The 12,283-nt window shown below is 42.3% G+C and overlaps 1 protein-coding gene across 1 annotated transcript in view; it reads left to right on the forward strand.

Annotated features, from left to right (window-relative positions):
- RALGAPA1 (Ral GTPase activating protein, alpha subunit 1 (catalytic)) overlaps positions 1-12,283 on the forward strand; it is a gene marked incomplete at its 5' end in the record, with an annotated part of 108,347 nt that overhangs the window by 25,301 nt on the left and 70,763 nt on the right. The window contains 2 exons of the mRNA XM_015422619.1: positions 2,663-2,773; positions 6,318-6,386. Of these exons, the coding sequence (XP_015278105.1) occupies positions 2,663-2,773; positions 6,318-6,386 (180 nt within the window). The remainder of the gene's footprint in view (positions 1-2,662; positions 2,774-6,317; positions 6,387-12,283) is intronic.

The raw sequence follows: 12,283 nt of genomic DNA on the forward strand, positions 1-12,283 counted from the left end.
GGGGGGTCAACAGTGGGAGGGCTTCTAATGTCCTGGCCCCACTGGTGGACCTCCTGATGACACTGGTATTTCTGGCCACTGTGTGACACAGAGTGTTGGACTGGATGGGCCTTTGGCCTGATCCAACATTGGTGTCTCTTATGTTCTTATGTTCTCATCCCCCTTTTTTTGGGGGGATAGGTGGGGAAACAGAAAGTCAACCTTGTTGGGGAGATCCTTAGGTCTGTCCAGGCTTAACTGGGGAGAGGCAGTCCTGCCAGTATGTGGGACCCAGACCATCAAGGGATTTGAATTTCAAAACTGGTAACAGTGCAGGTCATTTAATATTGCTGTCCTGTGAGTTGTCTGACAGCCCCACATAGAGCACATTACAATAATCTAGCCTCAAGGTTACAGTAGCATGGATCAGTGTGGCCAGATCAGCTATGTCCGGAAAAGAGCAGAGTTTTTGGGCCTAATGTAAATGAAAGGAAGCCTGTCATATTTACTTACCCACTTTTAGTATATACTCATAATCATTTTATGCCTGTTTTATGTAAACAAGAATTGTTAAATTGTTAGCCATGTAAGTGACTCATTAAGGACAGCATGGAAAGCTTACTTAGTATTTGCACTGAATGTTGTTGACTGTTTTTTGATAAAGAGTAGGTATGCATTTCAGGGCTGACAAATAACTTACTAAATGTCTTTTCCACTTGAAACAAAACATTTTCCATTTGTTTTTTTCAACTGGAAAAGACATTTGCTTCTGATAGCCACTTGAGCTTCCTGTGTCATAAAACGTTCTCCCCTGTCTTCAAATTGATGGCATTGAATTGCTGGCAGTCTGGGTACCTAATGCTGCTTGCCAAGTTCATATTTGTGGTATTTACCCTTAAGCCCAACAATGGGCCATTGTCAGATGAACATTTCCAGCTTCTTCACCTATTGTCTGTCTCATGTAGAGTCTGTTTTCTTATAGAGCCAGTTTTCGAAGGACACCTCTAGCTATCTGCGTTTGATTTTGGGTCCTGCAGACATGTTGTTTGAGTGTCTGAATTTTTCTTTGATGTTCATCATAATATCTTGGATGCTACCCAAGCCCTTAAGCAGACATTGTACATTTTGCCTGCTGTATTTGTCTTTTACTACTTCCTCAGCATCCTTTGGCAGATCAAAAAAAGCTTTGTTGTTATGACAAGCGCTTCAGTCTTAGGCATGCAATGCCAGTTATTCTTTTGCTGCTAGAAGGAGTTAGTTTATGTTTTTGCTTTGTTAAAATTTCTCCAATGTTAAACCAGTCAATGTTACCGTTTTCTAAATATTTTTTTTAGAATACAGCAACTTTTTAGATAAAAATGTGCATCAGAGTAAATATCTGCTTCAGTTGTTCTACAGCTTTCAGTGAACCATAGAAGAATGAGGGCTGGTTCACAAAATGTGTTTTTATGCCTGTGCAAGCCAAAACATGATTTATATTAAATGGTATATCCTAGATATGGATAACTGCAATCCCCTCAATTGCAAAGACTGTAAAAAAGTGATATATCAGATATTTAGTTCCTATTGTATGAACTGGCCCCTAGACCTATTGAGTTGGCTCCATTGGCTTTCTTCCACGAAGGAAGAAGTCTTCTTCCACTCCAACCCTGTATGTTTTCTGTATTTAGATTTACACACGTAAAGGCTGAGTTCAGACTGGCAGTTTGAAGCGGGAGGGAGTCGTGGCAAAAAAGACCTGGAACAAACTGTTCCGGGTGTTCTCGGTCACACTGCACCGACTGATGCGGGAGCATACGGGAGCATGCGGGAGGAGACGCAAGGGAGCGTTCACACTGTTGGCCCGGAGGCACGGCTATAAGTGGCTTTTTCTGGTAATCCGGTTATGTGCGCTTATGCGCTCATGTGCATAAGCGCATCCCGGATTGTGACTTTTCGCATTCATACTTCAAGGAAGCGGGATGGACGCAAGATAATCACACTTTCCAGGGTTTGATACCACTTTCACCTGGTAGCTTTTAACTCAGGAAGGAAGCGTTACAAGACAGGTTGAGTATGTCTGGGGAACAGCTGACAGATGTGTCTGTGTGAACGGCCCCTTTAATCTGTTTGTGAGACGTTTCTGGCTCGTACCTATATTGGGGCAAACTGCCAGTCTGAACTCGGCCAAAATGTGTTAGGGCTTGTGAATTTAATACTGTAAGTTTGGTTTTAGACCCCATCTTATTTTAAATATTTTGATTTTCAACATTTGCTCCTGGTTTAAGGACAGCTGTGGTTTGCATGTAATCACAGATTGTACAATTTGGTGTTTTGGGGGAACTGCTAATAGTGATGAATTGAGTGCAAATAAGTATGTTCATCCAGATAAATATGTCTGTATTTTGCTTGCATACAGTCCTTACAAATTGCATCTCTTTTTTTGCTTGCCTCCTATGATAACTGGCTCTGTTCTTCTTTGCTTGGATGTTTCTCTGTGTAATTCTTAGGCTTAAATGAAATAATCAATTTCAAAGCCGTTCAAATTAGAGCATTAGTCTTGTACTTGACTGCTTTACACTTTGAGTGTCTAATTTCCCTCTGAATATGTAATACTAATGAGTTGTTTGTTTGCTCCATAAAATGTGTCATAATATTGAAATCGTTGTATTACTTTTAATATTATTTCTGTTTTCTTTTTCAGTTTCCAAATAAAACGGTTGCATATGTTGCTTGCAATATGCTTAATATGCTGATTCATTATGTACACAGGCTACAGAAGTACCAAGCTGATTCACCATTAAAAATTATTCAGGTAAGTATATATACAATATACATGTTTGTTTCAAATTGTTATAAAACCCAATAAAAAGATTATTTAAAAATATCCAGGTAAGTGAAAAGATAAAGGAATGTTTTAATTTAATTTTTATTAATTCCTCTCTTAAAAATATAAAAAAATATTATTTTCCAAGCAGCAAGGTAACTGTGTTCCTTACAGATTTTGAGATATAGGGTTGGATCCTAGGCAAAATCTCTGCTAACAGAAGGGACTTCTCTCAGTGCAGTGGAATTCTCCCCTTCCCCTCTCCTACTGCAGCCCTGAGTGCTTTTGAAAATGCTGAATGCTGTTCCTGGGGCACAAGAGGTACCCCCTCCCCCAAACAGCATATGGCAGCATTCAAAGGTTTGCCATGGGAAAAGGAAAATCAGTGCAAATTGCCCTCCCTTTATGTATGGAACTTTTCTCAGAGTCTAAGTTATAATTTTGAGACTCAAGCCCAACTGACAAATGCTTTGATTATAATTTTTCAGTGAACAGGAGAATGCTAAGTTGCAAGTTATTACATCACTTAAGACAATGGAACCCAACCCACCCCAGGGCTTAACAGAGATATCGGTTTCTTATCTCACTACACATGCTAATGTCACTCATCTCCATCTGTGTCTTTTCTGTCAAGTAAAAAATCTAAGAAGCAGTGGTCTCAATTTACCTCACATATAAATACAGCCTTAGTCTAGCAGGTTTGCACATAAGAGTCCTTTAGGGATCACGTAGCTTACACGCTACCAATCTTTATTTTAAAGCTTGTGTCCCCCTTTTTAATTTGATTGTGGATAGCTGGAGTATAAAGAATCTATAGGAGAGGCCAGGGTGGCGAATTGGATATTCTTTGGTTCAGAAGGCTGTTGCCTTAAAGCCTTCCCCCATAGCCACCACAGCCTCCAATAAAACTATGCAGTAGAACCAAGATTATAGCAACCAGAAAATAACATAAACAAAAACTGCCTAATGCAACAAAACATAGACGTTTTCAATTAGTACTTCCATTTTAAGGGAAACTATAAGTTAACAGGAAAACTGAGGCTGGGAGACTTGATTGTTTAGTGAAAGCTGATTTTCAGCAGAGTTCAAAGCACTCTGTTATTTCTTGAGGCAGTTCTAATTCTGGTTTGTTGTATTAGAGAATTTATAAGAAAATGTTAAGGGTGGTTCCTCCTCTTAACAGTAGCCAGGATCCAAAGTTCCATGCATAGTGTTCCATATCCCCCCCCTTCCAGCACTAGAGTCTTGTGCCCTGATAAAAACCCTCAGGTTTTGGAGTCCTTGCAGAGTAGCAGCCACTTGAGGTACTTGGACTTCCACTGAAATTATCTTATGGGACTGGTATTTCCACCCATGGTATTTTTATGAAGGAGCGTGTTCCTTTTCCGTAGTGGTGGAAAGTGCTGTCAAGTTATGATGTCCCATAGGGTTTTCAAGGCAAGAGATCAGCTGAGGTGGGTTCCTATTGCCTGCCTCTGCGTAGCAACCCTGGACTTCCTTGGTGGTTTCCCATCCAAGAACTAATCAGGGCCAATTATACTTAATTTCCTAGATCTGACAAGATCATGGTAGCCTGGGCCATCCAGGTCTCACTCTACCCCATCGCATTCCCCCCTCAAGAAAAAAAGAAACTTGGAGAACTGTCAGTTTGGCTGTATAAACAGCCACAACTCCTTGCTTCAAGCTTCCTGTAGAAGGAACAAAAGAACCCAAATGTTTATCAGGGAAGCAAATCTGATATACATGAGTCAATAAGGTAGGTGGGGTATGAAAGATCCCCAGTACATTATATTGTAATCCGAAAGTTATTCAGAATCTACAAAGCAGACAACATCTAAAAATTGTAAAAGGTATAAAGTATATAATACCAGATCAAGAGCTTTTTCTTTAACTGTCTGATTAGGGAGGTAGGGGGAAGGTCCCTCAAAACTTACATGGACTTCAGGCAGTCTTTGGTCAGGCCGCTTCAAACTGGAGTCAGCTGCATGTTCCAGAAGGAGAAACACCAGCAAGCAACAGGAACTTAAATTGGCTAGCACCGTCTCAGATGCACATTTTAGAGCTGAATATGTACAGGCAATAGAATCAAGTCTTATGTCCAAAAACCAGAGCGGTATAAAAATTGTCAGTCAGGATAGTCAGAAAAATACATTTAGCCGAGGACACAGTGGCTAATCACAAAGGGGATTCAAATTAGAGTATTAAAACCTCGGCTAGAATAACCTCAGCTAGAATAAAAATTTCCAGCAGAAAACTGTCCATACACCCACACAGTCCTCACCATACAGCTTCCTGGCAGAGGGGAGGGTCTTGGACTGTAGACAAGTTTAATAACCAGACTTTAAAAATTTCGCTCATAAAGACTGTTTCTGTGACAGTCTTTTTTTGCCCTTTTTGACATACAACCACTACTCCCTCCCTGTACTTGTTTATTTTATGGAATTTATATTCAGGGATAATCAGTTCTTGCTGTTCCACTGCATTCATTTTATCTTCCTGTACCAAGTACCGCAGTTTGGTTTAGTCTTTGAGGATTCTGGCATTAGCATATAAATGATCATAAACAATACACTTTTATTTACTTTTGTGTGTTTGGATACAGTTTTTCTTACAACTCTTTGGCATCTTGGTTGTTCTTTTTTTCTCCTGTATGCTCACTGCAAATTTTAACCCATGACTACTTTGACTCCTAATAATGTAAATTTCATTCTGAGGAAACTTGAATAGATTCTAAGTAATATGGCCCAAACCAAATTCTCTGCTCCACCTAGTACAATATTTGCACCCTGGTTCCACATAAGAGTATAGCAAAGATAGGGCACATGATGGCTTTGTGGAACTTTAGCTACTGTGTGGGGCAACTGCTTTGTAAGCAGATCATTGCATAATATCCAGTGTATAGCTGGAATTTCTTTTCTGCTCTACTTAATAGCCTTATACAGGGATGCCTTTGGTCATGGTAGCTGTAATATTTTTCAGTGGAACAAAGCAGACTTTGATACAGGCAGTGGCGGCAACTAAAATGAGATCTGAAATAAATTCAAAGAAGTTCAAATGAAATCAAGAGGACTGTTCTGAGTCAAGACTATGGTCCTGAGTCATGCTCAGCTTCAGAATTGCATCAAAAGATGTCAGGGGGTTTAAAATTGTTGAACTTACTTGACAGATGGTGCTGGATTGGTCAGCAGGTAGAATAGGAAAGAAATAGTTGTTTTGTCTATGCTAACCATGCTGAGTAATTACTGCATTGACAAAATAACATATTTATACTAATTAATTAACCTGTAAGGGATGGATAAAAAGAACTAATTGCATTGGTGGTTATCATGGATCCTCCTATTGATAGCATTTTCTTTGTCCCCATCAAATCAAAAGTAAAGATAGGTAGGAGAGCAGTTTCTGTCTGTCAGTATACAAATGAATTAATACCATATTGCTTAAAAGGCAGGTAAAGCAAAATACAGTATGTCAATTAATTTTTTAAACTTCAAAAACTAGTAGAAATTTTAAAGAAAATGTTTATTGTCCACAGATCCTGGTAGCAACTATCACTCATCTTTTGCCCAGTACCGAAGCTTCTTCTTATGAACAGGACAAGAGGGTAATACAATGTTTTGATTATATAACCATGTGTACGTATTGTTGTAACGTAAAGTTAAGGAGGCGCAGAGTGGTGGTGTAATGAAAGTTGACGTTTAAATTTCTCTTATGTCTTAATACTGCAGCTTGCACTTCTGCTTCACATTTATTTCAGTGTTGTTTTTGTTTCCTGACATCCTATGGCAATTTGTCGGTTTCTACCTAAGATGAATACTTTAATCACAACTTGTGACTAGTATTTTCAAGCCACAAATAATGTCTGGTAGGCTTTTATGTAGTTTCGTCTTATATGAGTGGTATACTGCCATTGCTGTTAAACCACTAAGGGCCCCTGCAAACTGGCTATTGCATAATGGCCCTGTTTGGGAACAGAATAGAGTTGCCACTTGCCAGGTACTCCCTGCAACTGGGGTGGGGACTTATTGGAAGTAAAGAGAAGCCTAGGCTGAGGTTGCCAGCAGTGCAGTGACATCACTTCTGGTGACATGGTGACACTGTAGTATTTGAGCAAAAATTCAACAGTAGAATTTTTACCACGGAGTTTTTGCCCAAATAATAAGAGTGTTCCTGCACCAGCGACATGGCATCACTTCCAGTGCATGCCGTAAGTGACATCTCTGTGTTGCTGGCAATGCAGGCCTAAGCCTCTTTTTGCTGCTGGTAAGTCACCTGCCAGCCAGTTAATCGCACTGGGGGAGGGGTCCCACAGCAGGGGATTACCCAATCTCCAATGGGAGCCTGGCAACCCTAGACAGAACCTCTTCATAATTGTGATTTAGCCATTTTAATTGCTGCTTCTCCAGAGGCCTGCTCTAGATGGTTCACAAAGTAGAAGAACAAATACAGTGAAGTTAAATTTTTTTAAGGCATGACATTGTTGATATTTTTAAAAGTTAGCTGCTCAGGCTAGAAGCAGATAATTAAAATGGCTAAAAATATATGGATGCCTCTAGTTAAAAGCCACTTAAAGAAAAACATTTTTGCCTAGTACCTAAAAAATCCATAAAGGAGGCACTAGGTGAGCCTCAAGGGAGAAGGCATTCAAGTAGAAGTGTGACCAAAGTTTTTCTGGTCACCAACTACCTCACCTTTGCATTGGGGGGGGGGCAAATTTTAAGATTTGTCTGGGCGGTATGGGAAGAGGTTCAAGTGTAGCAGCACCAAGCCTTAAAGGTAAGGTGGTAACTAAGAGGTGTTTTTGTGGTATGATTGCCATGTGGAGGCAGCTTGGAACTGTCTAGTTGTGATCAAGTCACATGGGTAAGCCATTTGAGTTCCTTGCATAAATCATCCCAATGAATGACTTAACCTTTTATCATATAATAGCTGTGTCATGAGAACTAGCATTCGCTAGGCAGGGAGGCATCCAGTTTGGGGAAGGTACTGTTTCTGGGACTGATAGCCAGAGCTAACAAGCACTTCTTGAGTAGCAGGACCTCTTTCTAGACTCCCCCAGTCATCTTCCTGCCTTTTTGTTCCTTGCAGAGTTGACAAAAGCATAAGAAACCTAAATAATAAAATGAAAACAAAGAGAAAAACAGAAATAGAAGATCATGAGGAAAAAATAAGGACTTCAGGGCTTATCTCAGAAGGAAGCCTTTTTCCTCCCTTCCCCTCATTTCTGATGACCTAGTCTGGAGCCCAGGTGGCCATTTGCCAATCTACCCCCATGTTGTTCAACAGACTAGATCTAGATGATTAGGACAGTGAAACCTGACCCTGTGGAAGACATTGCACCATAGAAATAGCACCATAGAATCTGGCAAGACACTGTCCTTTGGCATTTGCTCTCATGCATCAGGATTACATAGCAGGAAACAGCTAGGATGACTTCACCTGACAGGAGAAAAGAGGATTTTCCATGCCCCTAGCTTGGTGAGAGTTTCCCTTCCCCTCTCCCAGTACTCAGTAGAGAGAACTGTCATCCTGATCTTTATGCTGTGGAATGAGGCCTTCATTATTTGAGAGCCAGAAGAAACCTAGGCCCTCCCCAAACATTCATGGAAAGGAGTGGATAAGGGGAAAAGCATATTTTCCCTGCAGTGTTACTCCTGATTTGGCATTCATGCCATCTTCCCTCAGCTGATAATCCTGTTTGTAGTACAAACACAATCCCTGCCTTAGTTCTGTCAGCTCCAGACTCTACTCCAAGACGTCACCCATCTCTTTAGAGCCTCCCACCCAAAAAAAAAGCAAAATCCTAAAGCCAAGCACTTAGACCATCTTAGTCTTAGTCATCAAAGTCTTAGTGTAACCCTTGGTTCTGAGGAGACCATCAGAACTGGCCCTGGTTCCAAAGATTCCCTCCCTTACACCTCACTCCAGGCATCAGTTCCTTCTCTCTATCTCGGAGGGGGAGATCCTAGATCAGGAGGTACCTTCCACGTTTATTTCTCTGTTGCCTCTTAACACTAGTTTTCAGGTCTGTGTTAGAACCAGATTCGAAGGCCAGGCCAAATTTAATTCTGCTCAGCCATATCCTCAGGACTAAATAGGGTTATTGTTATTGACCACGGAGCCGATACTCCTGTTAAGTCTCTCCATGTCAATGTTTCTGAGTCACTACCCCCCCATCCTTACTATTATTCTATGAATACTGTCCCTAAGGGGCACCCAACTCTAAACCAGGTCCTTCAGGCTTTCAGCCACCACCTTGCTCTCAAAGCAAGCCTGACAACTCCACAGAACATCAAGACACAATCCTGGGTCCATGTCTCAGGACCAGGATTCTGACTCAGAGACTGCATAGAATCCCTCTCCCTCTGATGTGGTAGCAGAAGCTTCTGTCCCCTTCACAAGTGAAGATCTCTGCTTATACATGAAACAAGTAGGGTTCATGGCCAAATCCCTGGAAATAGAAGTTACCTTCTCTGCCCCTCATGTGACTGACCCAGTCAGAAAGCCAGTTAGGTGTAGTGGTTAAGTGTGTTCACTCTAATCTGAGAAATTCTCCACTCCTCCACTTGCAGCTACTGGATGACCTTGGGCAAGCCATAGTTCTGTCAGAGCGGTTCTCTCACGGACAGTTATTGGAAGTGCTCTCTCAGCCTCGCATACCTCACTCACAGGGTGTCTGTTGTGGGGAGGGGGTGGGAAAGGAGTTTGTGAGCTGCTCTGAGACTCTGAGAGTGAAGGGCGGGATATAAATCCAATCCTCGTCTTCTTCTTCTTCTATAAGGCCTTTCACTCTGAAATGGTTTGTCTTGTAGCCTTTCCAGTAATGCAAGGCATGTTGGATGTCACTGCAAAAATCTGGGTCAAACCTGCCTCTACTTCAGTGTCGTCCAGAAAGTTAGAGACTATGTATAAGACAAGGCAGGAGACTGTGGCTTTTCTCTTCACTCCCCCCCCCCCCGAGTCATTTCTCTGATAACAGAGGCCCTCCAGGGGAAGGGTACCCAGAAGAGTTCAGCCCATAATGCTCCATTAGATAAAGAAAGCAGAAGGGTTGATATTTAGAGGTGTAAACTAGGGATGGCCATGAACCGAAGTTCATCACAAACCAGGTCCGGTTTGCAGTTCGCGAACCTTGATTCATGCCATCCCGCCCTCACAAGCCCCCACAAACCAACCAGGTGGTTCGTGGTTGGTAGACACACTGGCGCCAGCAGAAGGGCTTAGAGAAGTCATTTAAAGAGACCTTTAAATGGTCATTTAAAGAGACCTTTAAATGGTTTTTGCAAGTTGTCCTGTGGCAGCAGTGGTGCGACTCACAAATGAACTGAAAAGGCATTTAAATGCCTTCCCAGTTGGAACAATTTCAGCAATTTCAGCTTCCAAATTGGGGGGGGGGAGTGAAAGGGATTGCTGATGGTTTGCAAAAGCCATTTAAAGGGAATGTTCCCTTTAAATTGCTTTTTCAAGCAAGCACTGTGGCTATGTAAAGTCCAAACTGTGAGTTCACCCGAAGTGGTGAACTCGCCGCTTGGACTTCACTCATACACAGCGCCCGCTTGCAGAAGCCATTTAGAGAGAACATTCCCTTTAAATGGCTTTTACAAGATCTTCCCCCCTTCCATTCTGCTGGTCTTGGGGAGCCCCCACCAGCAGAAAGGAGGGAGGGAAGATCCACGAACCTCACAAACCAAACCAGTTCACAAAGGGGTGAGGTTCGTCCCGGTTTGTGGTTCATGGGACCTCATGAACCGGGATGAACCTCCATTTTACTGGTTCGTGCCCATTCCTAATGTAAACTGTATGCCTCCTCTGCCCTGTCCTTTAGAATTGCCAGTTATGAAATCAAAATGGGAACATACCAGCTCTTCCTTTGGGAGAATATAGGCTCTTAGCTCCAATTTATCCCTGATGAAAAGGATGATTTGGCCAAGGTGCTACATGAAGAAGCCATTAGGCTAAGCAACATAAGAACATAAGAGACGCCAATGTTGGATCAGGCCAAAGGCCCATCCAGTCCAACACTCTGTGTCACACAGTGGCCAGAAATACCAGTGCCATCAGGAGGTCCAGCAGTGGGGCCAGGACATTAGAAGCCCTCCCCCTGTTGACCCCCCCCCAAGCACCAAGACAGAGCATCACTTGCCCCAGAGCCCCTAGCTATACCTTGTGGCTAATAGCCACTGATGGACCTCTGCTCCATATGCTTATCTAATTCCCTTTTGAAGCCGTCCATGCTTGTAGCACCCACCACTTCCTGTGGCAGTGAATTCCATGTGTTAATCACTCTTTGGGTGAAGAAGTACTTCCTTTTATCCGTTCTAACCCGACCGCTCTGCAGTTTCATGGAGTGCCCTCGAGTTCTTGTATTGTGAGAAAGGGAGAAAAGTACCTCTTTCTTTACCTGCTCTTTCCCATGCATAATCTTATAAACCTCGATCATGTCACCCCTCAGTCGTCTTTTCTCCAAGCTAAAGAGCCCTAAGCGCTTTAACCTTTCCTCATAGGGAAAGTGTTCCAACCCTTTTATCATTCGAGTTGCCCTTTTCTGCACTATTTCCAAAGCTATAATATCCTTTTTAAGGTGTGGTGCCCAGAACTGCACACAGTATTCCAAATGAGGTCTCACCATTGATTTATATAGGGGCATTATTATATTGGCTGATCTGTTTTCAATACCCTTCCTAATAATCCCCAGCATAGCATTGGCCTTCTTTATTGCAGTCACACACTGTCTCGACATTTTCAGTGAGTTATCCACTAAAACTCCAAGATCTCTCTCTTGATCAGTCTCTGCCAGTTCAGACCCCATCAATGTGTATTTATATTTAGGATTTTTGGCTCCAATGTGCATCACCTTGCACTTGGCCACATTGAACCCCATTTGCCATGTTGACGCCCACTCGCCCATCCTTGACAGATCCCCTTGGAGTGCCTCACAATCCTCACTGGTTTTCACCACCCTGAACAACTTTGTATCATCCGCAAATTTAGCCACTTCACTGCTTACTCCCATCTCCAAATCAGTTAAAAAGCAGTGGACCAAGTACTGATCCCTGTGGTACCCCACTGCTTACCACCCTCCACTGAGAAAATTGCCCACCTACACTCACTCTCTGTTTTCTATGAACTAGCCAGTTTTTGATCCATAAAAGGACTTGTCCTTCTATCCCATGATTTTTGAGCTTACTTAGGAGCCTTTGATGAGGAACTTTATCAAAACAGATCAATATGACTTGTCATGTCACAGACTGTTCCACTGGATCCTTAGCCTCTGCCATTCCTTAAGGAAACAAGACACCCTTGGCTAAGGTCTGTGGTATTCTTTCTTCCTCATAGGTAGAGGATAGAGGATTGAAGTCTTGTTGCACCTTGTTGCAACAAGATTGAAGTCTTGTTGCACCTTAAAGACCAATGAGATTGCCAAGGTATAAGCTTTTGAGAGTCAAGGCACCTCTGCTTCCCATAGTGGATCCTTTCTGCTGGACATTTGCAGGGCACCCA

This window comes from Gekko japonicus, unplaced genomic scaffold, assembly GCF_001447785.1.
Source record: "Gekko japonicus isolate JY-2015 unplaced genomic scaffold, Gekko_japonicus_V1.1 scaffold1920, whole genome shotgun sequence".
Lineage (NCBI taxonomy): Eukaryota > Metazoa > Chordata > Lepidosauria > Squamata > Gekkonidae > Gekko > Gekko japonicus.